Below are 26,204 nucleotides of genomic sequence, written 5' to 3'. Positions count from 1 at the left end.
GCAACTGACCTGGGTCTGCATCCTGGCTCTCGGGCAAGTTACTCACCTCTCTGGGCCTCAGTTTCCCCAAGCTGGAAAGTGGGCACCGTAATTGTACCAGTCTCACAGAGCTGCTGCAAAGGTTAATTGAAGAGATCTGTTTAAACGCCCTGCAGATAGTGAAGGCTCAGTGACGTGGAGCAACTCTGACCCGTATGGGGTCAGTGGTTTTGAAGGACAAATAAGATCCATCTGACGTCCCATATCTCCCCTGTCCCTCGACCTCAAGGTGCCTCTCAGCTTTCAGTCTTATTTGGAAGCGAGGGTAGACTCTTTTCCTTTACCTTGGTCTTTACATAGTAATAATAATAATCGTTGCTGTTATATATTGAACACCGGACTTGTTATGGGCTGGTTGCGGGCGAGTTGCAGCTCTGGCCGGCATCCCTGCCCCCGGCCTGGGGGAGGTTACCTGCCAGGCCTCTGCTTGTCTTTCCACATAGAGGTTTCAGGCTCTGAGAAGCCTGTTCTCACCGAGCTGGGAGCCGTCTGGAGTCCATCCCGCCGAAGGGTGGGCCATGGAGGCCTCTGCTAACACTAAGAACACCTCAGCCCTAGGGGAGGTTTTAGAATTTAGGGATTTACTGAGCTGAGGAGCTCTCTCTACCAGGCAAATCTGTTTGAGGCCAGGTCTAGGGCCAGATTTGCTCTGGGAAGATTCCTGAGAAAGGAGAGATGGAAATGTTCTAGAACGTTCTCTGTCTCACTCTGCCTTGGGTGTCCTCCAGCAGCCCCTTCCTCGGCTGGACTCAGAGGCAGGGCCTCCCCTACCCCTTCCTGCACCAGGACACAAGCCCAGCTACTTGTGCTGGGCCTCACACAGGTGCCCGGCAAGATCGAGGGCACTGCCGTCTCCTGACCTGGGACACGCCATTTGTTGTGAAGACTGGTTAAAATAAGGATATTTATTTATTCAGTCGTTCATCCAACATGCGTGTGTTAAGCTTCCACATGCACCAGGCTCTGCAGTGAAGAAGACAGACACGGGCCTGGTTTGTGGAGTTACAGTCCGGGGGGGGGGGGGGGGGGGCCGGGGGGGGGGGGGAGAGCGTCCACAGACCCAACCCAGGAGGTCAGCTGGGCCTGTGGGTAAAGTGGTCTTGATCCCAAGGGCAGCAGGAAGCCAGGAAAAGGCTTCCACTTTTAGCCACTGGGTGAGAGGATCATGTTACAGATGCTGTGCCCTGGGGTGGCTTCTCTGCAGGTACAATGCTGTCACCGGGGAGTGGCTGGAAGATGAAGTTCTGATCAAGATGGCGTCGCAGGTGAGCCATCCACAGCCCTGTGGGGACAGGGCTGAGTGCAGATTCTTCTTGAGCAGACTTCTGTCCCTGTTCCCTCCCCTTCACACTCACTTAATTGTTTTAACTTTGGGGCGTTATGTTTATATTATTGTGTATTTATTTTATTTTTTATAATAGTTTTTTTTTTTTTAATTTGAGAGAGAGAAAGCATGAGAGAGATCACGAGCAGGGGGGAGGCGCGGAGGGAGAAGCAGATGCCCCACTGAGCAGGAGGGAGCCCAGTGCGGGACTCGATCCCAGGATCCTGGGATCATGACCTGAGCCAAAGACAGAGGCTCAACCGACTGAGCCACCCAGGTGCCCTAGTTTTATTGAGATGTAATTCATACACCATACAACATACCTGTTTGAGGCGTATGGGTTTGGTGATTTTTGGTATAGTCACAGAGTTGTGCAACTATCACCATGCTCGATTCCAGAACATTTCACCATCTCCAAAAGAAACCCCGTACTTACCCACCAGCAGCCAATCCCCAATCCCCTCGTCTCCCCCAGCCCTAAACAACCACTAATTTACCCCTTGTCTCTGTAGGCTTACCTATTCTGGACATTTTATATGTTTATCATACATCAAAAGATGATCCTTGGCACTCTTGTCAAAAATCAGTTGACTGTAAATGCGTATATCGGTTTTTAAAAATAGCAGGTCACCACCTAAACCTGAGCCATAAGAGGGATTCAGTGGCTCGCAATCATCCTTTTGGGGGGTGAGAAAAAAAGGAATAGACTAGAAAATGGAGCACTTCCTGCATTGTCAGAGGGAGGGTGGTTGTGCGAAACTTTTTTTTTCTTCGTGTATCACACCCTCAGAAAAGGGTATGGCTTGGGGCGCCTGGGTGGCTCAGATGGTTAAGCGTCTGCCTTCAGCTCAGGTCATGATCCCAGGGTCCTGGGATCGAGTCCCGCGTCGGGCTCCCTACTCCTTGGGAGCCTGCTTCTCCCTCTGCCTCTCTCTCTCTCTCTCTCTGTCTCTCATGAATAAATAAATAAAATCTTTAAAAAAAAATTTTTTTAAAAAAAAGAAAAGAAAAGGGTATGGCTTGATGAGTTTCACAAAGTGAACTCTCCGTACAACCAGTGGCCCCCTGAAGCTCCCCCTCCCCCGCCCCGTCACTGCTCCGTTCCCCCAGGGGTAAGTACCAACCCGGGATCTATCATCTTGGAGTAGTTAACCTATTTGTGTTCTTCCTATAAATGGAGGCGTGCCGTATGTATTCTTTTGAGTATGACTTCTTCTGCTCAGCATTTTGTCTGTGACATTCGTACTTGGTTTTGCTAGCCCTGTAATATATAGAATAATATAGAATAGTAGAACATCAGAATATATTCATTCTCGTTGCTGTATAGTATCCCATTGAGTGAGTAGACCTGATTGATTTATCCATTATACTGTTGATGGACAAATAGGCTGTTTCCACTCCTTTTCTTTTCTTTTTTTTTTTTTAAGATTTTATTTATTTATTGGAGAGAGAGGGGTGGGGAGGGACAGTGGGAGAGGGACAATCAGACTCTGTTGAGTGTAGAGCCAGACATGGGGCTCGATCCCACAACCCTGAGACCATGGCCTGAGCTGAAATCAAGAGTCGGAAGCTTAAGTGACTGAGCCACCCAAGCTCCCCTCCATTCTTTTTCTGTTATAGGAAACAGAAAAGCAGGGCTGCAAAAACATTCTTTGACATGCATGGTTACCCCCATAACATCTCCACCCCCTTGGGGTTCTTCTCAGCCAGGGTGGGGGGAGGGTGATCTTGTCATTCCAAAGCCTCCAAGGCTAAAAGTTCGGTCAGGCTTTAGTGCTGGGGTGACGGAGGGAGGTCTCAGGAATTTTAGGATTGAGATGAGGTCCAGGCACCCATTTGGTGGGTGATGTCCAAGGGGAGAATCTCTTCCTGACTCAGGACTGCTTCTGGGTGGGGCATGGGGCCTGATAACCCTCTGTATGGTGTCTTTCAGCCCTTCGGCCGTGGAGCGATGAGGGAGTGCTTCAGGACGTAAGTGACTCAGCCTGGCTCTCAGGGGCCCTGCCCAGACTCCCCGGGGCTCCTAAGAGCTGGGGCATTGCAACATTTCTGGCCGAGAAACCGAGACAGCGGCCTCTGCTTCTTGTAGGCCAAGCATCTCTCTGTTTGGGCTCCATCAGACCACATGTTTGCCCTGCCTGTGGGGATGGGCTCAGGGAGAACATGGAGCATCCCACTAACCTCCACTCTGGTGTTTGGAGGCCAAAAGATGTGGGATAAGAGACCTTTAACAGTGTCCCTTAAGCTTCTTCCCAGCTCTTTGAAGGATGCAGTGGGTCAGGCTGGGTTCCTGGTGGACCCAAGTGCCCAGGCAGGCCCTCTGCTATCTACCCCTCCACCCCAGGAAGAAGCTCTCCAACTTCCTGCACACTCAGCAGTGGAAGGGGGCCTCCAACTACGTGGCAAAGCACTACATCGAGTCCGTGGACAGGGACGTGTACTTTGAGGATGTGCGTCTACAGATGGAGGCCAAGCTCTGGGGAGAGGAGTATAATCGGCACAAGCCCCCCAAGCAGGTGTGTGGCACCCCTCCCTGCCCCCTCCCCACACAAGGGACGGAGACTGGACACAAAGGCAACAGTGACGCCAGTCACAGGTCCCCTTCATGGTCTTAACAGCAGCTAGTAACAGCCGTCATCTATTGAGCACGATCCACTATATGCAAAGAGTCGTTTATTCCTAAAAACAGAGCTCTGAGGTTGTTTGAGGTTAGAATGTTTTGATCCCATTTACAGATGGGATCTGTTAGTCAGGATTTTTGTTTGCAAATGTTAGAAACGTGCTCAAATGGGCTTCGCGCTAAAGAGGAATTTATTGCCTCATGTAACTGAGAAATAGCGCTGGCCACAGGTACGGCTGGATCCAGGACCAAACAGGTTGTTGAAAATCTTCCCCAGCTCTAGCCTTGGTGTTGATGGCGTGTGGGCTGCAAGCAGCTGCAGGCTCACTTCCTGTCTTTTCAGAAACCTTGGTGGCAGGACAACACCTGTTTTCCCGGAAGTTCCAATGAAAGTCTCAGAACTGGGTTTCATTGGCTCTGATTAGGTCAGGTGCCTGTGGCTGAGCCAATCACAATAGCCAGGGGAGGGAATATGCAGATTGGGCAGGCCTTGGGCCTTGTGCTCACCCTTAGAGGAAGCAATGTGGGTCCTTCCCCCAGACTGTGCAGACTGAGATTGGTGGCACCCAGAAAAAGCAGAGGGAGGGGAGAACGGATAGCGTGTCTGCCCCTGGGGAGCCCCAGGCTCAAAGGGGTTAAGTGACCTGCCCCAACAGGCAGGAAAGGAGCCAGGGCTCAAAGCCAGGCGTTCCAGGCCCCTGCCCAGTTGGCTCCTTCAGTTGAGCCCCCAGGTTGTTTAGTGACCCCGGGCCAAGCAGAGTTTCCTGTTGCCTGTGGGCATTTGAGAAACAGCCCTCCGTGTCTCTGCCCTGCCCAGATTCACAGCTCAGCTTTCCCACTTTTTGAACACCTACGCGATAACATGATACTCTCTCCTGGATGCCTCGGGAGAGCCGCACCTCCAAGAAACCAGCAGAATTTATCGAGCACCTCTTGTTTGCGTGGCCCTTGATTAAGTGCACTTGGGGTAGACCCGAGAAGCTACAGTCCCCACCCGTGGGGTCTATGACCTCCTCAATAATTTGCTTCATATCATCCTGGCCTCCTTTCTCTTCCTCCCTAAGCTTGTTCCTGCCTCAGGACCTTTGCTCTGGCTGTGCCCCCGGCCTGTATCATTGTTGTCGTTCCCCACCCCACCCCACCGCCCCAACCCCAGCCCCATCCTTGCATGATGAGTTCCTTCTCACAGTTCAGGTCTCAGCTCATATGTCACCTGTTTAGCAAGGCCACCCCAGGCTATCCTAAATGAAGGAGCCCTCCCACTGCTGTCCTCTGTCAGGTCATTCTGTCAGTTCTAGTTTCTTTTCTTTTCTTTTTTTTTTAAGATTTTATTTATTTATTTGACAGATAGTGAGAGCGGGAACACAAACAGGGGGAGTGGGAGAGGGAGAAGCAGGCTTCCCGCAGAGCAGGGAGCCCGACGCAGGGCTCGATCCCAGGACCCTGGGATCATGACCTGAGCCGAAGGCAGACGCTTAACGACTGAGCCACCCAGGCGCCCCCAGTTCTAGTTTGTTTTGCTTGGAGCAGTTAGCGCCATCCAAAAGAGTCTTGTTCCTGTAGTTAATATTCTGGTTGCCTCCCTCCGCCAGGAGCAGGGATTTTATGCCTTGGTCACTCTGTATCACAGTGCCTGGGTGCTCAGTAACTACTGTGCTTGGTGGAACTGATGAAGGGAAAGGAGTGTACCTGTTTGGGGAGGAGCTGGTCATCCCTTGCTGGCTGCACCCCTGCAGCTTCTTTTCTCCCAGTGAGCCCATTGGCCAATCAGGTGGCCCCGCCATAGGTTTCCTTATAGGGATAGAGCCAGTATTTGGGGGTGGGAACCTCTGAGAACCAGCTGCTCCTTCCCCTTGGGTGGGTTCTTGGAACTGAGGCCACGTTTGGGGCAGTTCTCAGCTCGGGGCCTCTTCATCCTCTGCAGCTGGGTCACCAGACAATTCCTTGGATGGTTGTTTCCTTGGGAAACCCAGACCTGGATCCTTCTATTGTGGGTCTTGTTGAGGGGGATGGGGTGCCGTGGGTAGTGTCTCAGGTCTTGCCAGCCCCACTTTACAAACCATTCAAAGGACTTACACATTTCCCTCTGCGTATAGATGAAACATGTGCTTGGTAAAAAATTCAGCAAGGAGAGTCTAAGTTCCCCCATAACTCCCCATTGCAGAGAGAGAACCACCCTTTCTAGTCTGGTGGCTACTGCTCTAGAGTTGTGTCTACTAGTAATATGAGCATCAGCAAATGTTGACGGACTCTTTCACGTATCACCAGATTTCATCCTCACACTAAATGTGAGATTCCCCATTCCACAGGTGAGGAAACTGAGGCACAGTTGGTCCATATTCAGTGTATTAGTGCAAGGCACGGGCTAAGGTGCTTAGCATACAGACCCATAAACGTGTTCTAACGCAACATGGTTTCTTTCTCTCTCATCTGACTGTCCTGCTTTGGTGGGGGGGGCGGTTCTCGGTGGGCTGGTGCCATGCCTCCTTAAGGCATCCAGAAGCCTGGTTCCTTCGGCCTTGCTGCTCTGCCTTCCTCTGAGTGCCAGGTTGGCCTCACTGGCAGATGTCGGCTCTACAGCCTGGGGTTGGCCAGAGGAGGAGGGGGCAGGCTGGGTTGCCATGGTCACTGCTGCTCACTTCCCATTGGCCAGGCTTGGTCACATGGCTGCACCTAGCCGCCAGGGAAGCCAAGCCATGTCATTGTTGGATGGCTGTGCATCCTGTTAGAACTCACATGGGGGTTGTCTTAGTCCCTCTGGGCTGCTCTAACAAAATACCATGGACTGGGCAACTTACAAACAACAGAAATCTATTGCTTACAATTTTGGAGGCTGAGAAGTCCAAAATCAAGGTGCTGGCATGGTCACATTCTGGTGAGGTCCCTCCCCTGGTTCCTTAGTCGGTGTCTTCTTGCTGTGTCCTCACATGGCGGACCTAGAGAAGGAGCTCTGTGTGGTCAGCTTTATCCGGGCACTAATCCCATTCATGAGGGCTCCTCCCTCATGAACTAATCCCCTCCCCAAAGGCCCCACCTAACATCATCACCTTTGAGGGTTAGGATGTTAACAGGAGTTTTGGGGAGACGCATTTAGGCCATCACAGGGGTTTTCATTCTCAAAAGGAAAGGGGAGAGTGGATTCTGGGGACAGTTGGCAGTTTTAGCTGCAAAGAGCTGATAACTGATGGAGCCAGGATGGGAGCCCGGGCAGGCTGGCTTCTCCTAAGTCCTTTGCTCCGATCTGCCATCGGAGGTGAGTGCTGCCGGGCTCCTGCCTGACCTGCTCCGCTCCCACCAGGTGGACATCATGCAGATGTGCGTGGTGGAGCTGAAGGACAGACCTGGCAAGCCTCTCTTCCACCTGGAGCACTATATCGAGGGCAAGTACATCAAGTACAACTCCAACTCAGGCTTTGTTCGTGATGACAACATGCGCCTGACACCACAGGTGAGGCCCCTGAAGGGGAGGGTCCCTGTGGGTGTGAGGTCTCACCCGTAGAGGGTCCTCAAGCCTCATGGAGCCCCCCTGAAGTAGATTCTGAAACGGGACCACCCAGCCAGCTTCTGTGAGCAGACCTAACATCCCTGCAGGATTAAACAGGGTTCCTCCCTTTACCCTTTCCCCTCTACAACCTCTCCTTGCAGGGAAAGGCCCCACCGTGGGCAGAGCTGGGGTGTTGCAGCCCCTCAGTGGTGGCTGACCTGTGTCCATGCAGACTACAGCCTGGTCTTTTGCAGTCGGTCACCTTACTCTTCCTGTCTCCCCCCTGCCCCTCCCCCAGGCCTTCAGCCACTTCACATTTGAGCGTTCCGGGCATCAGCTGATTGTGGTAGACATCCAGGGTGTGGGCGACCTCTACACTGACCCGCAGATCCACACCGAGAAGGGCACTGACTTTGGAGATGGCAACCTAGGTAGGTGGGGAAAGCCAGCTCGTTTCCATGGAGACCACACTCCCTCTGCCCCGCAAATCTCCCAGCTCTTCGTATACCCAGGGAGACCAGCTGAGGTGGTAGGTTGGCTTTTCCAAGATGGTGGGGATGGAAGCTTGGGACGCCTGACACCCGCCACTTCAGCATATTCGATGCCTGCCCTTGCCATATTTATGGTGCCCAGCGCTGCCCTGCCCCTGTCACAAAGCAAGTCAATGCTCCAGACTCCCCTGCTCTGTCTGCAGGTGTCCGGGGGATGGCGCTCTTCTTCTACTCTCATGCCTGCAACCGGATTTGCAAGAGCATGGGCCTCGCTCCCTTTGACCTCTCGCCAAGAGAGAGGGACGCCGTGAATCAGAACACCAAGCTGCTGGTGGGTGCCCAGTGGGAACCTGCTCAGAGGGACCGGGGGCCCTTCCACTGCCAGGCCAGTAAGCCATGCTTCTCTGTGATGGCAGCCTAGGCCCTGTGATGCTTACGTGAAGAGTTTCAGGGCCCAAAGGATCTCAGCCCCATCTGTGCCCCTCATTCCTCCCAGATCAGTGCACAAAGCCCTTCCAAGTGTCCCCACTAACACAGTAACTGGGGTCTACTTGATCGGACCTATTCTGATCAGAGTGAGGAGACCAAATGTGTAGAGTGAGTGAGAGAGGTGTGTGGTATGTGTATTTGTGTGGCGTGTTGACAAATGGCTGGACTAGACTTGGACCTGGCTCTTCAGGCACCTTGCTATGTCCAGGATGTGCCCACCCCCTCTGCCATTACCTTGATCAGATAAAAGAGACGTTTGGCAAAGACCAGCTTGGGATTCTGGATGTATGGTGTCAGGTATTCCCCAGCTCAGGGCTGTAGAGTATGGTCAGCACTTTGGGAATGCTGGCTGGCTTTGAGCTTCTGTGCCAGATGCCCCTTTTTAGAGGCCTTCGGGTTAACCCCCCACTGATTATTTTTAGATTTCTTGCTAGTCCCTAAACAGGTATGTATGGGAGCTATGGACTGAAATGGCCTCAGGGTTCAGGTGAACAACATGCTACTAAAAGAGTCCTTCACTCCCCAGAGGGCTCCTATGTAACACAGATGTCCCTGTTAATTCTCCAGCAATCGGCCAAGACCATCTTGAGGGGGACAGAGGAAAAATGTGGGAGCCCCCGAGTAAGAACCCTCTCTGGGAGTCGCCCCCCCCTGCTCCTTCGCCTTTCAGAGAACTCTGGAGATGAGAACATGAGTGATGTGACCTTTGACTCTCTCCCTTCCTCCCCGTCTTCGGCCACACCACACAGCCAGAAACTGGACCACCTCCGTGAGTGATGTTTTGGTCCCTGGTCATCATACTTGGAGGGGACAGGCACCAGAAAGAACACTGCTAAACTGGCTTTCACTTACGTTAGGAAATCAGATATGCTAACCAAAAAGGGTCATGGCCCAGATGGTTTTACGAGTGAGTTCACTGAATAAATTTTCAAGACACAAGTCATCCGAATGCTATTAAAACAACCCCTAAAAAAAATAAATAAATAAAACAACCCCTATTTTAGAAAACAAGGTAACATTTTTCAGTGTGTTTTCTGAAACTAGCAAAACCTTTATACCAAAATTTAACAAAACAACAAAAAAAGAAAACCTACATTCCAACCTCACTTATAAATAAATACACAATACAGAAATTCTAAATAAAGTATGAACAAAAACCAGTAGTATCCTAAAAAAATACTCTGTCATAATCAAATATGAGAGTTGGCATCTGAGAGTTGTTCAACATTAGGAAATTAATGAACATCATATGAATAGGTCAGAGGAGGAAAACGGAATCCTTATTCCCAAAGCTGAAGTGACAGAGTTGGCTGATGATGCGGACGTGGGGTCTGCAGGAAAGAGGGTAGGCAAAGATGACTCTCCAGGGTTTTGATCTGAAGAACTTCAAGGGCCGTTTATGCAGCTGGGGCAGTCCACAGAGGAGCAGAAGAGGAAGATTTTAGTGTCAAATGTCAAGCCTTTTAGACATTTCCACTTAGAAGACCTTGGGTATAGTTTGAAACAGGATTTGACAGACTTTTCTTAGAAGGCCAGAGGGTAAATTTTTTAGATTTTGTGAGACATATGGTTTCCGCATTAGTAGCATGAACATGGCCATAGACAGCACTCAAATGAATAGGTAGGGCCTTGTTCCAATAAAGACACTGCATTTTATTTATTTATTTTTAAAGATTTTATTTATTTATTTGACAGAGAGAGAGAGATAGAACAAGTAGGCAGAGAGGCAGGCAGAGGGAGAGGGAGAAGCAGGCTCCCCACCGAGCAGGGAGCCCGATGCGGGGCTCGATCCCAGGACCCTGGGATCATGACCTGGCCGAAGGCAACCGCTTAACCGACTGAGCCACCCAGGCACCCCTAGACACTGCATTTTATATTTCATGTAATTTTCCAATATCTCAAGATACTACTCTTTTAAATTTTTCAACCACTTTAAAATGGAAAAAACATGATTAAGAACCACATAAAAAAGGAAACAAGCCAGATTTGGCTGTGGAAGCTCAGGGCGGGAGATAGAAACTGGGAACCACCAGGAGGGAGGTGGTTGGTTTTTAAGCCATCTGAGGCTTCCCCAACCTGTAGGTGCTCATTGGGTCCCAAATACACAGATGGTTGTTGTTCCTTCACACCTGCACCTCATTGAAGGCCAACCATGGCCCAGGTCCGTGTGCTTCTAAGCACATTGCACGAGTATATTTACATTACAACTTCGAGGAGGCACAGAGGTTAAGTTACCTGCTCAGGACTACCCTTACAGGCCCAAGGTCGTGTAATGGGGAGGGTGTAAGGAGCTGGCTACCAGGAGCTTCTGGGTATGGCCTGCCCTCCATTTCCAACAGCTAGCAAGTGGCAAACCATGAATAAGGTGGTTTTTGTTTTTTGTTTTTTTTTGAGATTTATTTATTTATTTTAGAGAGAGAGAGCAGAGGGGAGAGGCAGAGGGAGAGAGAGTCCCAAGCAGACTCTGCTAAGTGAGGAGCCTGACACGGAGCTTGATCTCATGACGTTGAGATTATTACCTGAGCTGAAACCAAGAGTTGGACACTTAACCGACTGAGCCATCCAGGCACCCCAACTCTGAATAAGTTCGTGAGGAAGCACTGTAGCCCCCCCAGGCACTGACAACATTCTTTTCCCATTTTTGCACCTTCTTAAAAAAAATTTAAAATGAAAAAAGGCCTGGTGGCTGGTGAATTCAGCTCTAGGCTGTAGCTGGTCTTTTAAACAGTTCTCCTGATGGAGCTGGTGCATTATCTCTGTTTTCTCTTGCCCAGAATGGCCTGTGTTCAGCGACCTTGACAACATGGCACCCCGAGAACACGACCATCTGGACAACCACCGGGTAAGCTGGAGAGGGACCAAGAGAGCAGGGCTGGGAGCAATGGACTCACTCCCAGTCAGGACCAAGGCTGAATTCTCAGACCCAGAGGTGGACAGCCCAGGTCTACTCCGGGCACTGCCAGGGGGCCCAGAGGAATGCAGATAACTCTCAGCCTCCTGCCCCGGGCAGTGGTGTCCTCTGGGAAGAGCTGGCTCCGTCGCAGTTCCCAGAGATGGTTAGATCTCTTGTGTGCCCCTCTAACTTGGATTCTAAAAGGGAATCCAAATTAGCAACAGTGCAACCTTCTGGTAAATGCCGAGCGAGCTCAGCCCTGGGCTGGTCTGGCCACATGCGTGTGGATAGCTGTCCTGGGGGAGGGAGCTATCCTGGGTTTCAGACGAGTAACTTACAGCACAATCCGATGTGATGCTCTCAGGCTGGATAAACAGGACCGGTTTCCAGCAGCCTCTGACTGATCTGTGGTAGGAAGCTGAAGGCATCACATTTGCATTCACGCAAACTTATATTACGGTGTCAAAATAAAAACCCCTAGGAATTTTAAAAACAGACTTTGCAGAGAGGTCACCCTTGCACAGACTTCAGGTGCACTTGAAGCTGAACCCTGGGATTGCTCCAGAGGTTCAAGTTCACTCGTGACTGCTTTTCAGAGTTTTCGAGTGGAAGAAAAAAATAAGAGGAGCTGACATTATGGAATTGTCCCTATGGGCAGACGCTATTTTAAGAGCTTGATAGATACTCTCCTTTAAGCCTCAACAACCTATGAGGTAGATATCATTTTTTATTCCGTTTATAGTAGATTTCAGTCTAGACTTAGAATAAATTTTAGAATTTCAGAATAGCTCACACATTCTCATGGTTGAAAAGGGAAAGGTCCAGAAGATTCGTAAGGTGAAAAGCCTGTCTCCCATCTGTCCCTCAGCCACCTGCTCCTTAGCCCTGATCTCAGAAGCTGCCTGGGCAATGCTCTCATGATCCTGATTTAGAAATGGGGACACTGAGGCACAGAAAGGTTCAGCCACTTGCTCACAGTCACTCAGTGATGGAGTCACGGTTCAAATCCAGGCCATCTGGCCTCAAACCCACTCTCTGTACTGCTGTACTTTGCTTCTTTTCTCCACCTTGGAGTGGGTATTCCCCCCATTTCTCAGATGAGGAAACAGGTTTGGAAAGGTTGGCTGCCTCGCCTGGGGTCCCAGAGCTGGGAAGTACAGAGCTGGGGTATGAGTGAGCTCTCTATTGCTCAGCTTGGGATTCAGTCCAAAGGGTGGGAGGAGGGGCCCAAGGTCGTGTAATGGAGAGGGTGTAAGGAGCTGGGTACCAGGAGCTTCTGGGTATGGCCTGCCCTCCATTTTCAAAAACAGCCTTTCACTCAGCACACCAAACACTTCAATCGAGTATCTTATATCTCAATTTTTAAAATTGAAGTATTTTTTTTAAAGATTTTATTTATTTATTTGAAAGAGAGAGAGACAAAGCACAACCAAGGGGAGAGGCAGAGGGAGAGGGAGAAGCAGACCCCCAGCTGAGCAGGGAGCCCGACATGGAGCTTGATCCCAGGACCCTAGGATCATGACCTGAACTGAAGGCAAATGCTTAACCATCTGCGCCACCTGAAATTTTTTTTTAAAGATTTTATTTATTTATTTGACAGAGAGAGACACAGCGAGAGAGGGAACACAAGCAGGGGAAGTGGGAGAGGGAGAAGTAGGCTTCCCGCGGAGCAGGGAGCCCAATGCGGGGCTCGATCCCAGGACCCGGGGACCATGACCTGAGCAGAAGGCAGACGCTTAACGACTGAGCCACCCAGGTGCCCCTTGAAATATTTTTTAAAAAAGAAACCAGAATAGCCTTCAGTTCACACAGAACAAAAGCCTTGGGGGAGATAGAAGAGAAGTCCATAGTGCTTCTAGACACAAGGGCAGGGCCTTTTTAGGATATGCAGCTCCTCGGGGTGCGGGATCCCTGGCCAGACCAGAGGCTAAGGATTCCTCTGTGTATGTTTGCATGGCTCCCGCCTGTCTAGGAGAGGGATCCATTAATACTGGTGACACCAAACTTCTTTTAAATATGTGTTTATTTCAGTAAAAAAAAAAATGGCTTATCTATAGAGAAATAATAAATATGAATTCACAAAAGTGGTTTTACCTGGAGTAGGAAAGAGATACGGTAGGGAGGGGCACACAAGAGATCTAGATTTTAACAGTAATGTTTTAATTTCTTTTAAAAATAAAAGATCTAGGGCACCTGGGTGGCTCAGTCGGTTAAGCGACTGCCTTCGGCTCAGGTCATGATCCTGGAGTCCCGGGATCGAGTCCCACATCGGGCTCCCTGCTCGGCGGGAAGCCTGCTTCTCCCTCTCCCACTCCCCCCGCTTGTGTTCCCTCTCTCGCTGTGTCTCTCTCTGTCAAATAAATAAATAAAATCTTAGAAAAAATTAAAAATTAAAAAAAAATAAAATAAAAATAAAAGATCTAGGGGAGCCTGGGTGGCTCAGTCGGTTGAGTGTCGGGCTCTTGATATCAGCTCGGGTCGTGATCTCCGGGTCATGGGATCAAGCCTCGGGTCGAGCTCTGTGCTCAGCACAGAGTCTGCTTGGGACTCTCTTCCTCTCCCTCTGCCCCTTCCACTTGTTCTCTCTCTCTCTCAAATAATCAATCAATCTTTAAAAATAAAAGATCTGAAGTAACTAAGGCCTAATGTCAGGAGCTGACAAAGCCGGGTGATAGGTGTATGGGAGTTCATTTTAGTATTTTCCGTTCTTATTGGCGTGTTTGAAATACTTCTTAGTAGAACGAAGACAGAAACGTAAAAGTATGAGCTGAATAGTGATGCCGGTGACATGCAGATACAGCCAGAACCGGACGCTGTAGACAAATGACTGAAGTTTTAGAGATTCTGAACTATGTAGAAGAATAAAAAATATGTCATGGTTTTGGCAGAGGACTTCATTGTAGTAAATATTGCTCTCAGTGCTACAGTTGTGTCTGTGGGTCATAGCTCATAAACCAGCCTTTGTTTTTCTGCTTGTGAAATGGGTGAACTACTCTTAATAATAGCACTTCCTGTGATCCACAGTGGCTAACACCTCACTTCATCCTCATCCTTGGATATAGGTGCTATATGAATCCCGTGGCTGAGGAAACTGCTACCCAGGGCCCACAAAGCTCAGACTCGAGCCCGGACAGTCTGGCTCCAGAGCCCAAGCTCTCTGCCACTATTTTGTACTGCTCCCTTGTCACCCAACCAGCAAGGGCAGGGGGAAGAGAATGTTAATTGAGGTGACAGGACAAAGGGGAGAGAGCAAATGGCTGGGATGTCCGGAAGTCACCACCACTCAGGACCACTGAGACCCCTAGGACCATCTTCTCTCCACAGGACTCCGAAAACAGTGGAGACAGTGGATACCCCAGTGAGAAGCGGGGTGATCTGGATGACCCAGAGCCCCGCGAACATGTAAGGAACCCCCAAGGAAATGAGACCAGAGTGTTCTATTGCCTCGTTGTCCAGGAGGGTGGAAAGGTGGGGGGGAAACGTGAGTGGGTCTTGAGAACATAATAGGTAAATGGATACATGAGATGATTTCAGATAAAAATAAATGCAGGGCACAAAATAAAACAGGATAACGTGGACTGAAAGTTTAGTAAGGGGTCAAGTATGGGGGATTAGACAAGGTTGAAAATGTTGGACAACTCTTACGGCGAAGCTGGAACCTCTGGTTATTGGGTAATAGGTCGGAATGGTGCTAGAGTAGGTGGGAGGGTCCAGCTCCACACGTGGTATTCTGGCGTCCCTGGGGAGGACAGGTTTCCAAGGGAACCCAGCAGCATCCTGGTGAGGGTGGCTTCGGCAGTGTCTTCCACGTAGAGGTTTTGCCGTGTGCCAGAGTTGAGTCTGAGCCTTCGCACCAGTCTTGCTGGCAACCCTTTGGTCTCAGCTTTGTTACTGCAAGTAAGCCTGTCACGGGAGCTTTGGTAAGAGGAAGGAGGTTTTCTTGGAGCTCGTCTGCCACGATCCTGTGCCTTTGAGTCATTTCCATCTGTGCACACAGAGAGGGTGAGGGCAAGGTTGTGGGCACACCAGCACATCGGTCCTGCTTGTAACCCAGCATCCTCTCTGCTTGGCACACGAGAGTCCAGCTGCCCTTCCTAGGGGACAGGCCTGTCCCTTAGGAGGAGGGTCCCCTGGCGGGGGTGGGGGATGGCGAGGGGGGCTGGGCCTGTCCCCTAAGAGGTTTCCCCTGGAGGGGAGGTGGGGACCGGTTCTTGGGAGGGAAAGCCGCTCCATGGCTCATCCTGTCCTCCTCCTCCCTCAGGGCCACTCAAACGGTAACCGGAGGTACGAGTCAGACGAAGACAGCCTGGGCAGCTCCGGACGGGTAATGCGCCCCAAGGCATCCTTGTCATGGCTGTGTGCTTGCCTTCTCCAGCCTCCGCAGCTCCTCTCTGCCGTCACTGCTGCCTGCCCAGGCGCCTCACACACCAGCTAAAGGAAGATTTTGCAGAGGAGCCAGTCCTCTTGGCAAATGCTTTTTGATCCCCTGGCTTGGGCGGAGCCCTGGGGCATCTGAGGAGAGGAATAGAGAAGAGCAGGATAGCCCGTCCTGGTAGGGCAGGTTATAAGGACCACAGCTCACATGTCAAAGTAATGCCCATATAACCTCAGAGCATTTGTTAACTTGTTGCAACCACCTGATGAGACAGGCTAACGTTATTCATCCCCATTTTGCGTATGAGAAAACCGAGATCTTAAGCAGCTTTCCCCGGGTTCGCTGGCAAGTGTTTCTATGCAGATCATCTACACCATGCGCTCTTTATTTACCGCATGGGACGAGGTCTCAGCATGGTGTGGAGCAGGGTGGTTCAGCCGTGGTGCTGCTGACATTCTGGGCCGGGCCCATCTTTGTCATGGGGGATGCCGTGTGCACGGCAAGATGTTTAGTGCACATGGACACGCAGCTACCTGGCTCTGTCCTGCAAGGACCTTTGGAAGAGAGTGTCTTCAGCTGGGAACATGTTGTGTTTTCAAAACCCATTCCCCAAAGCATCCTGTTGATGCACAGAAGCAAGCGGAGTGGATTTGCTGCAGGGCCTGAAGTCAAACTTTTCTGGTGCTTTGTATGGGTCACAGGCCAAGGGGGCAGCTTAGGGCCCAACCTCCCCAACCAGAGCCTGCTCAATAAATGAGAGAGAAACACTTTGAACTGCCACAGTACTTCTGCTGGCCTTTGTGCTATGACATTCCCTCAGCGCCCACAAATTGGCAGGATTTGAGGGGTTAGAAATGGAGCCGTGTTTGTCCAAGAAAATTTGACACCTTAAGGGTTTGCTCCCTGCAGCTTGCTAGCCTGGTTTGTGCAGTAGGAGCGGCCGGCCGCTGGTGACGGCACCTGCGCTCCTGCCTCTCATTCCCTGGCCCGTAAACCGGGCCCCGTTCTCTCCTGCAGGTCTGCGTGGAGAAATGGAATCTCCTCAACCCCTCCCGCTTCCACCTGCCGAGACCTTCCGCCGTGGCCCTGGAAGTGCAGAGGCTTAATGCTCTGGACCTTGAGAAGAAAATCGGGAAGTCCATCCTGGGGAAGGTACCAGCAATGCCCATCTCAGAGCCCTCTTGCCACTGACTCAGAGCCCGGCCCACGCTTCTGCTCCACTAATCGCTTCCTCCTGCAGGCTGGCTGGGTGGCCCGGGGGGTGCAGCTGCCCAGGCAGCCGGGCCAACACCCAAGTCTGTGCGGCAGGTGCATCTGGCCATGGTGCGCTACCACGAGGGCGGGCGCTTCTGTGAGAAGGACGAGGAGTGGGACCGCAAGTCGGCTGTCTTCCACCTGGAGCACGCAGCTGACCTGGGCGAGCTGGAGGCCATCGTGGGCCTGGGGCTCATGTGCTCACAGCTGCCCCACCACATCCTGGCCGACGTCTCTCTGAAGGTGAGGGGTGGCAGGGGCCCAGCCATGACAGGGGTTCGGTCATCATCCTCCCCATCCTGCAGGTTTGTGCATGCCCCAGAAACTTCCTGAGCACCAGTTTGGGGCCAGGCACTTGCTGGTTAGCTGAAACTGGTGGGATTGGGCTCTGCCCCTGAAGAATGAGTACAAGGTGACAGTTTCCAGGCAATTACGACACTGCGTGATGGGAGAAGCAGAAGATACTAGGGAAAGCAGGTGGGGAAGGGCCCCGAGTGGGTGTCACAGGGTCAGTGGAGGCTTCCTGATAGCAGGGTCCCCGGTAGTGAGAACAAAGCCTGACACACAGTACATACTCCATGTACATTTGCAGAACAGATGAATAAGGTAACCTCTGAGTTAGACCTAAAAGCTGAGTGGGAGTTAGCCAGGCAGAGTGTGGGAGGTGAGCCGTGAGCAGAGGTGACGGGACAGTCAGACGTGAACAACTTTGCTCCATCAGGTAATAGTTTTAAATACTGAGAAATGTGTCTTCGATTTCCTGTGCTAGTCACCGTGTCATGATTACAGACGTGACATGCTTTTAAGTTTAATCTACATTATCAATATTTTCCCCATCCCTTTGTTTTCATCAAAAAGAACAATCAAATTCTGATCTGTAGAGTGGCACCTGGCTCAGTCGGTGGAGCAGGCGACTCTTGATCTCGGGTTGTGAGTTTGAGCCCCATGTTGGGTGTAGAGATTACTTAAAAATAAAATCTTTAAGGGGCGCCTGGGGGGCTCAGTTGGTTATGCATCTGATTAAGTGGTTAAGCCTTGATTTCGGCTCAGGTCACAATCTCAGGCTTGCTGATGGAGCGCTTAAGATTCTCTCCCTCCTTGGGCGCCTGGGTGGCTCAGTTGGTTAAGTGACTGCCTTCGGCTCAGGTCATGATCCTGGAGTCCCGGGATCGAGTCCCGCATCGGGCTTCCTGCTGAGTGGGGAGTCTGCTTCTCCCTCTGACCGTCCCCCCTCTCATGTTCTCTCTATCTCATTCTCTCTCTCAAATAAATAAATAAAAAATCTTAAAAAAAAAAAAAAGATTCTCTCCCTCCCTCTCCCGCTGCCCCTCCCCTGCTCTCCCTTTCTAAAACAATAAATAAATAAAATCTTTAAGAAAAAAAATTCCCAATAACTTCACAATCAGCTGTCACAAGACTGTAGAGCCAACTCCAGTATAAAGCTGCCTTTGGCTTGTTTCCCCAGCATCCGCCTCTGAGCCTGGCACAGAGACGACACTCAGGAGGATCTGAGGCCTGAATAAAGTAATCTCGGAGCCCAGAATGAGTGGTGAAGGGCCAGGACTGGGGGAAGTCTCCTTGTGACCTCAGGCTGTTTACACAAACCACACCCTGGCAACCTTGTAAAGGGATTGAGAAGCCATTTCAGTTTCCCCATCTGTAGGCATCCCGAAGGCCTTTCTCTGGAGGATGGACTCTGGCAGCTTCCCCTAGCAGGAGTGGGGTTGGACAGAGCTCTGCAGTTAGGAAAGGGCAGGCAGGAAGGAAGTGAGCTGTGTCCCAGCAGGCATATGGCTTAGCAAGTAAAACGATGGGCATGAGCCCTAGAAGCCACTGTGAGCTCTAGAAAGCCCATCACCCACTTTCTCCAATGCCTCCTTTTTGCTAAGGCATTCATTTACTCGGCACATGCTTTTTTCTTTTTTCTTTTTTTTAAGATTTTATTTATTTATTTGACAGAGAGAGACATAGAGAGAGAGGGAACACAAACAGGGGGAGTGGGAGAAGGAGAAGCAGGCTTCCCACCGAACAGGGAGCCCAATGCGGGGCTTGATCCCAGGACCCTGGGATCATGACCTGAGCCGAAGGCAGACGCTTAACGACTGAGCCACCCAGGCGCCCCCCGGCACATGTTTTTGAGCGTCTCAGTCTCCTACACTTGGCACTGTCCTGGGTCCCTGCTCTCATGGAGCAAACTTTTCAGGTGGGGAACGAGGTAGTACAGACTGTAATTAACAAATAAGAATCTTTCCAACAGAATTAAAAATAACTAGCCTTTATTGAGCACTTCCTGTGCCAGGCATTGTTCTAATATGCTGGGGAAAAAATATGACAGGGAACACTCTTGTGTTACTACACAGGTTCTGGCTACAGGGGAGGCTGAGAAATGTAGTCTTTAGTTGGCCAGCCATGTGCTGGCAAAAATATGACAGAGGAGAATGGATATAGGGACAGCTGGTGGTCTTCTGGGAGCCCAAAGGTTGAGAAGGGCCTCGTGGGCTGATAGAGGGTTTGGGATTTGTCTCTAAGCGAGGTAAGAAGCCATAGAGCTGCTTTTGATAGAGAACTGTGACCTGACTTGGTCTTGAAAAGCGTCTCTATGGCTGCTTCGATAGAAAGGATCTTGGGGGAGCAGCACGGAGCAGGTAGGAATGGGCAGTGTTGGTAGGAATGTAACATGGTGCGGCCATGGTGGGAAACCGTTGGGCAGTGCCTCCAACGTCTAGGCGTAGAGTTACATATGACCCAGCAATTCTACTCCTAGTATCTGCCCAAGAGAATATAAACACACAGGCGCCTGAGTGGCTCAGTCGTTAAGCGTCTGCCTTCGGCTCAGGTCATGATCCCAGGGTCCTGGGATCGAGCCCCACATCGGGCTCCCTGCTCAGCGGGAAGCCTGCTTCTCCCTCTCCCACTCCCCCTGCTTGTGTTCCCACTCTCGCTGTCTCTCTCTCTCTCTCTGTCAATTAAATAAATAAATAAAATCTTAAAAAAAAAAAAAGAAAATATAAACTACACAACCGTGTGAAGACTTGTAACAGATGTTCATAGCAGCATTATTCACAATAGCCAAAAAGTGGAAACAATCCAGACATCCACCAACTGATGAATTAAATGTGGTATATCCATACAATGGACTGTTATTTGGCCATAAAAAGAACAAAACACTGATACATTAAAACCTTTATGCTAAGTTGAAGAAGCCAGTCACAGTAGACCAGGTAATATGTGATTGCATTTATACAAAGTGTCCAGAATAGAGAAATTTCTAGAGACAGAAAGTAGGCTAGTGGTTCCTTAGGCCTGGGTGGGATGGGGCATTTGGGAGGTGATGGTGGAGGGGTATGGTGTTTTGGTTTCTTCTTGGGCTGCTGAAAATATTCTGAAAGTGGTAATGGTGATAGGTGCACATTCTGTGAATATACTAAAACTCACTGAATTGTGGGTTTAAATGGATGAATTGTACAGTATATGAATTATATCTCCATAAAGCTGTTAAAAACTTTTTAAATTAAAAAATAAAAATAAAAACTTTTTAAATAATGGAAGTGGGGGGGAAAAAAGAAGATAGCAGGAGGGGAAGAATGAAGGGGGGAAAATCGGAAGGGGAGACGAACCATGAGAGACGATGGACTCTGAAGAACAAACTGAGGGTTCTAGAGGGGAGGGCAGTGGGGGGATGGGTTAGCCTGTTGATGGGTATTGAGGAGGGCACGTTCTGCATGGAGCACTGGGTGTTATGCACAAACAATGAATCATGGAACACTGCATCAAAAACTAATGATGTAATGTATGGTGATTAACATAACATGATAAAAAAAATAATGGAAGTGGGGAGCCCTACTGGAGGCAGGAGATGACGTGGCTTTCTGGAGGAATCGGAGCAGATGGAGCACAGTGAGCAAGAGTGGGCTAAGCTGGGGATGCCTGGGTGGCTCAGTCAGTTAAGCGTCTGCCCTCGGCTCAGGTCGTGATCTCGGGGTCCTGGGATCGAGTTCCACATTGGGCTCCCTGCCCAGCGGGGAACCTGCTTCTCCTCCTCTCTCTCTGTGTGATCTCTCTCTCAAGTAAATAAAATCTTTAAAAAAAAAAAAAAAGGTGGGCTAAGCTTCCATTCCTTCCTGCCTCATTTCTGTCTCTCTCCCCCTCTTTGGTTTGTATTGACAGGAGACAGAGGAGAATAAAACCAAAGGATTCGAATGCTTACTGAAGGCAGCTGAAGCTGGCGACAGACAGTCCATGATCCTGGTGGCTCGGGCTTTTGACACGGGCCAGAACCTCAGCCCAGACAGGTACTGTGGTTGTCGCTCAGGTAGAACTGTGGGATCTTGGGCTGCAGGTGGCTTCCCCTCAGTATCAGCACAGACCCGGGTTCCAGGCTCAGCTCCCCCAGTCCCAGTCTCCTACTGTGGACGAGATAATTCACCTCCCTGATCTCAGTCTCTTCACAGTGTGAAATGGGAATAATTAAAGAACTTGTATCCCAGGGTGGTTGTGTGAGGGTTAATTGAGATGATGCCTGTAATTCTCACTGTGCTTGGCAGATTCAGTGTGAGATAAATGACGGACCTCTTAGCCATTATGTGAAAAGATTTGCTCTTGATCCAGAATGGTTGTCCCTAGATGATGGGATTAAGGGTAATTTTAGTTTTCTCTTTCTACTTTTATTTTTATTTATTATTTTTTAAAGAACACTTTTATTTATTTATTTATTTATTTATTTATTTATTTATTTATTTATTTTGGGGGGCAGAAGGAGAGGGAGAGAGAGAATCTCAGACTCCCCGCTGAGTGGGGAGCCCAATGCAGGGCTCGATCCCATGACCCTAAGATTGTGACCTGAGCCGAAGTCAAGAGTCGGTCACTTAACTGACTGAGCCACCCAGGCGCCCCTCTACTTTTATTTTTACTATTTTTCACTTCTGAGAGGGAGAGGAGGGAGTGAAGCGAGCTCCAGTGGTGATTCCGGTGTGAGTTTCCGGCATGGCTGAGTCTCCTGGAGGCTACGACTCTGTGGGTGCAGGCACTTTTCTAGCTGTCTCCTCGGGCTGAGGGGCCAGGACTGGTTTCTGCAGAGGGAGGAAGAGAGGGTGGCCCAGCTTCACCTCATCTCCTTGGCTTAGCCAGTGGGAAGTCCCAGAGGTCCCAACAGTGGAGATCATTTGGGGGAATTGAACTGGTCATGGGACCCATTGCTCAGCCCTGTGGCTCCCACTGGGTCGCAGCTACCCCTGCTGTCCTCAGGAGCCCATGGCTTTATGGACGGGAGCAGGGTGGGCATGTTCACTGTCCACACCTACAGGGTTGGAGCAGCTTGGAACTTCCCTCCTCTTTGGGTCAAGGTCTCATCTTCCCCCCGCCACCCCACCCCCGGGTTTAGGGAATGTCAGGACTGTCGCTGTGTCATATCCAGCTCTCAGTGTCTAAAATGTCTCACTACGTGACATCCTTCCTATACTACATATCACGCAGCCCCAAAACTGATCAGATATCTACTCTGTGACAATAACGCCCCCTTCAATTTGGACTGTACCTTCACATATCTGTGATTTATCTCACTGAGAGCAAGAACCCGATCTCCTGCATCTCTAATCCCAGCGCTTATCGCAGGGCCTGGCTTACTAGTTGAATAGGGCAGGTCTTTTTAGCCCCATTATATGGTGACTCAACTTGTTCTGAGAAGTGAAGGGTCTTGCCCGTGGTCAGATAGCTAGCAAGTGACAGGGCCAAATCCTGGGTCTCCTCCCCTCTCCAGTGCACCAGCCTGCTTCTCAGTGGACTCAGAGCTATACTGGCGTGGAGAACAGGTGAACAAAAAAGGCATGACACAATTATGTCAGGTCAAATGCCAACATGTATGGCTCCCTTTGATTGCAGTGGGGGAGCCTGGCATGCTGGAGCTGGGCGCTGAAGATTTGTCTCTGAGGTCCTTAGGAAGTCTTTGCTCTGTGTGTTTTCTCCTCATGCCTTTTGTTTACGTTTTATTCGAGATGATAGTGTTTTGTTTTGTTTTTGATTTGTTACGATTTTTTTTTTAGATTTTATTTATTTATTTATTTATTTGAGAGAGAGCACAAGCAGGGGGAGAAGCAGACTCCCCGCCGAGCGGGGAGCCCTACACGGGGCTTGATCCCAGGACCCTGAGATCAAGACCTGAGCCCAAGGCAGACACTTAACCGACTGAGCCACCCAGGCACCCTGTTAAGAATTTTTTAATATTAAGGCTATCAATTCTTAGGCATATGCTTCTCTTTAAAAAAAAAAAAAAAACTTTTTCAGGGATGGCTGCCATCACTGTGGGGGAGGGGAGGCACATACTCTGCTGGATGAGCATTGTTACTGGGTTTGGGGCAACTGGTTTTTTAATATTCGTGTAGTTAAATCTATCACAATTTTCTTTTATAGCTTCCGCTATAGTCATTTTCTTATTCTTCTTCCTCATTCCAAGCAGTTCCAGGCTCTTCCATTCAGGGCGCGTTAATTAAGGGCCAGCTCTGGGTAAGGCAGGGCCCCATGTAGGCCCAAATTTGCATTTATGTGGTTTCAGCCTTCTCAGAAGTTACCACTTAACATGGGAAGGAAAAGTCATTGGAAATTTCGAGGCAGGGTGGGCACCCTGACCACTGGGTGTAGAGTCGGGTGGGGGTGGGCAGGGAGAGATTAGGCCCTTTCTCCTCTTTCCCGTGTAATGCGTTTGGGGCACTTCTGCTTTGCCCTTCTAGACCGGGGAGGGTCAAAGCTGAAAAGAGTGAGATCACGTAGTATAGCGGCTTCCAGTCCACTGTTAAAACCCTAGTTTGTTGGGTATGTCACTGATAATTTTCAAATGATTTGCCCTTTCTATGAAATAAAATGGAATCAGTGTTATCTCCTGAACCCCATGCCAGCCAGCCACGTGTTTACGTTTATTCCTTCGGCAGACATTGAGGGAAGCTGAGCTATTTGCCAGGCCCTGGGAATGCAGCAGTGGACAAAGCAAAGTTCCAGCCGTCTTGGAGCTTACGTCCTAGCCAGGGGAAACCATGATAAACAAGTGAATAAGTAAGCGGGAGAATTACAGATTGAGGCGATTGTAGGAAATGGGGTGTTTGGGGGTGGTGCCTCCGAAGAGGTGACATGAGCTGAGGTTGGGGGGATGAGGAGTCAGGTATGGAAAGACAAAGAATGAATGCTCCAAGCGGAGGGAGCAGCAGGTGCAAAGGCCAAGGGGCAGACAGGGTCTGGCATGTTCAGGGTAGAGAAGGGGGCCCAGCCAGTCTGGCATGGAGGGAGGTTAATGGGAGTGAAGACAGGTGGAGCCAGGTCAGGTAGGGCCTCAGAAGAGAGGCCAGCAAGTCATTGGAACTGTGGCTCCTGCAACATTTCATGAGGCCCATAGACTTTCTTATCTGCATCTCTCCTTGCTCTTTCCTGATGTGCTATAAATAGGTACTCACATGCTTAGTTAGCACACTCCAAGAAAAAGAGCCCGCTGCCCTGTTTGCTCTATATTTTGTGTTGTTCAGATGTGGATGGAACCTGTGTCTGCCCTCGGGGGCTTGGCCATTCATGTGCTATAGTAGGGAGAAAGAGTTGAGGGTAGAGGGGCAGAGCCAGAGAGAGAAGCCCGCTATTCTGGGGAGAGTCCTGTGTTTGCTTGAAGGAGAGACAGAGCTGGCCAGCACAAGCAGAACCAAAGATGGGGCTGAGTGACTGCTGTTAGCTTGGATGGTTCTGGAGGCCTTGGCAAAGGGTCCCCCACCCACCTCTTCTCCTGCTTGAGTCGTAGGGTGGATTGGCTGGTGTCCCAGCCACTGCTAATGCTAGCCCATAGAGTGATTTTGTACAAACTAAAAAAAATGCCCCCTTCCTCAAGATACTGTACATCATCTGTTGGAAAATTGTGTAATATACCAATCTTGCTAGGGAAATCTACTTGACTGCTATCTTAATATATAAATCTACAATGTGAATGGCACCCTTTAGATATGGTAGCATCGGGTACTATGGGTCGTGAATCATTAGGTGGTGGCCCCCACTGGGATCCCTGACTTGTCCCTCCTGCTGATGGGCCTCCTCCCTCCTGCCCGTTGCCATGGAAACCTCTGACTTGTCTTTTGTATGTCCTGGAAGGTCCCAAGACTGGCCAGAGGCTCTGTACTGGTACAACACAGCCCTGGAGATGACAGACTGTGACGAGGGCGGTGAGTATGATGGGATGCAAGATGAGCCTCGGTACACGCTGCTGGCCAGGGAGGCTGAGATGCTGTTCACCGGCGGCTGCGGGCTAGAGAAGGACCCGCAGAGATCAGGTAGGGCCTGGCTGACCTGCCACTGGGGGCGGGCAGGGCTGGGCCGGGAGGGACATAATTCCTGTCTCAGAGGGAATTACAGCAAGATGCAAGACGGAGTCTCTTCTTTCATTGGAGAGGAGAAAGAGTCCTACTGGTTGTGTGCCCACATGGTGCTGGTTTAGGAGGGAGCTTTATGGAGCTGATATGCAGATGAACATTTTTATCTTAATGGTTACATATTAGAAGTTTGGTATTTCAGCAGTTTTAAAAATTGAACTGACATTTTCATTCCATAAAAGTCACCATTTTTAAGTGTATGGTTCAGTGGCTTTTAGTATATTCATCATGCCGTGCAGCCATCACCACTATCTGATTTCAGAACATTTCCATCACCTGTTAGCAGCGACTCCCCCTCTATCCCTGGCAACCACCAACCTACTGCCTGTCTGTATGGATTTACCTGTTCTAGATGTTTCATATAAATGGAATCATACAATATGTGGCCTTTTGTATCTGGCTTCTTTCACTTAGTGTCATGTTTTCAGGGTTCACCCATGTTATAATGGGTATCAGTGCGTCATTCCTTTTTATTACCAAATGATATTCCATCATATAGATATACCACATTTTGTTTATCCCTTCATCAGTTGATCTGCACGTTTTGTATACACACGCACACACATATATTTTTTTTTCCGTTACATGATAAATATACTGAACTCCTGATTTCGTAGGACAGGCCTAAATTTAAAAGTTTAAAAAAAATTTTTAAAGGTGGTGTATAAAAAAAACCTAAGCAAATAATAATGCAATTCTATAATCCCTTATTTGAAATTTCTAAATCCAAAAAAACTCTGAAAACCAAGTGTTTTTGTACACATTGCACAGATTTTCTTGGAAGCAAAACCTCTCCAGAACTGACACGAGGCTGTTTATAATCTTTTTTTCTTCCCCTTTCATGC

The 26,204-nt window shown here is 49.8% G+C and overlaps 1 protein-coding gene across 3 annotated transcripts in view; it reads left to right on the top strand.

The window, feature by feature from the left end:
• EEF2K (eukaryotic elongation factor 2 kinase) overlaps nt 1–26,204 on the top strand; it is a 62,606-nt gene that overhangs the window by 32,657 nt on the left and 3,745 nt on the right. For all 3 annotated transcript variants that reach the window (XM_034988077.1, XM_034988078.1, XM_034988079.1), the window contains 14 exons: nt 1,244–1,304; nt 3,297–3,334; nt 3,708–3,879; nt 7,282–7,431; nt 7,766–7,898; nt 8,162–8,289; nt 9,015–9,216; nt 11,222–11,289; nt 14,665–14,742; nt 15,602–15,664; nt 16,733–16,867; nt 17,024–17,212; nt 21,137–21,261; nt 25,082–25,260. In XM_034988077.1, coding sequence (XP_034843968.1) covers nt 1,244–1,304; nt 3,297–3,334; nt 3,708–3,879; nt 7,282–7,431; nt 7,766–7,898; nt 8,162–8,289; nt 9,015–9,216; nt 11,222–11,289; nt 14,665–14,742; nt 15,602–15,664; nt 16,733–16,867; nt 17,024–17,212; nt 21,137–21,261; nt 25,082–25,260 — 1,721 coding nt within the window. The remainder of the gene's footprint in view (nt 1–1,243; nt 1,305–3,296; nt 3,335–3,707; nt 3,880–7,281; nt 7,432–7,765; nt 7,899–8,161; nt 8,290–9,014; nt 9,217–11,221; nt 11,290–14,664; nt 14,743–15,601; nt 15,665–16,732; nt 16,868–17,023; nt 17,213–21,136; nt 21,262–25,081; nt 25,261–26,204) is intronic.

The sequence above is a fragment of the Mirounga leonina genome, unplaced genomic scaffold, assembly GCF_011800145.1.
Source record: "Mirounga leonina isolate KUSES-001 unplaced genomic scaffold, KU_Mleo_1.0 Mir_448, whole genome shotgun sequence".
Classification (NCBI taxonomy): Eukaryota; Metazoa; Chordata; class Mammalia; order Carnivora; family Phocidae; genus Mirounga; species Mirounga leonina.
Note: the sequence above shows the minus strand (reverse complement) of the source record. Positions and strands in the feature narration are given on the sequence as shown.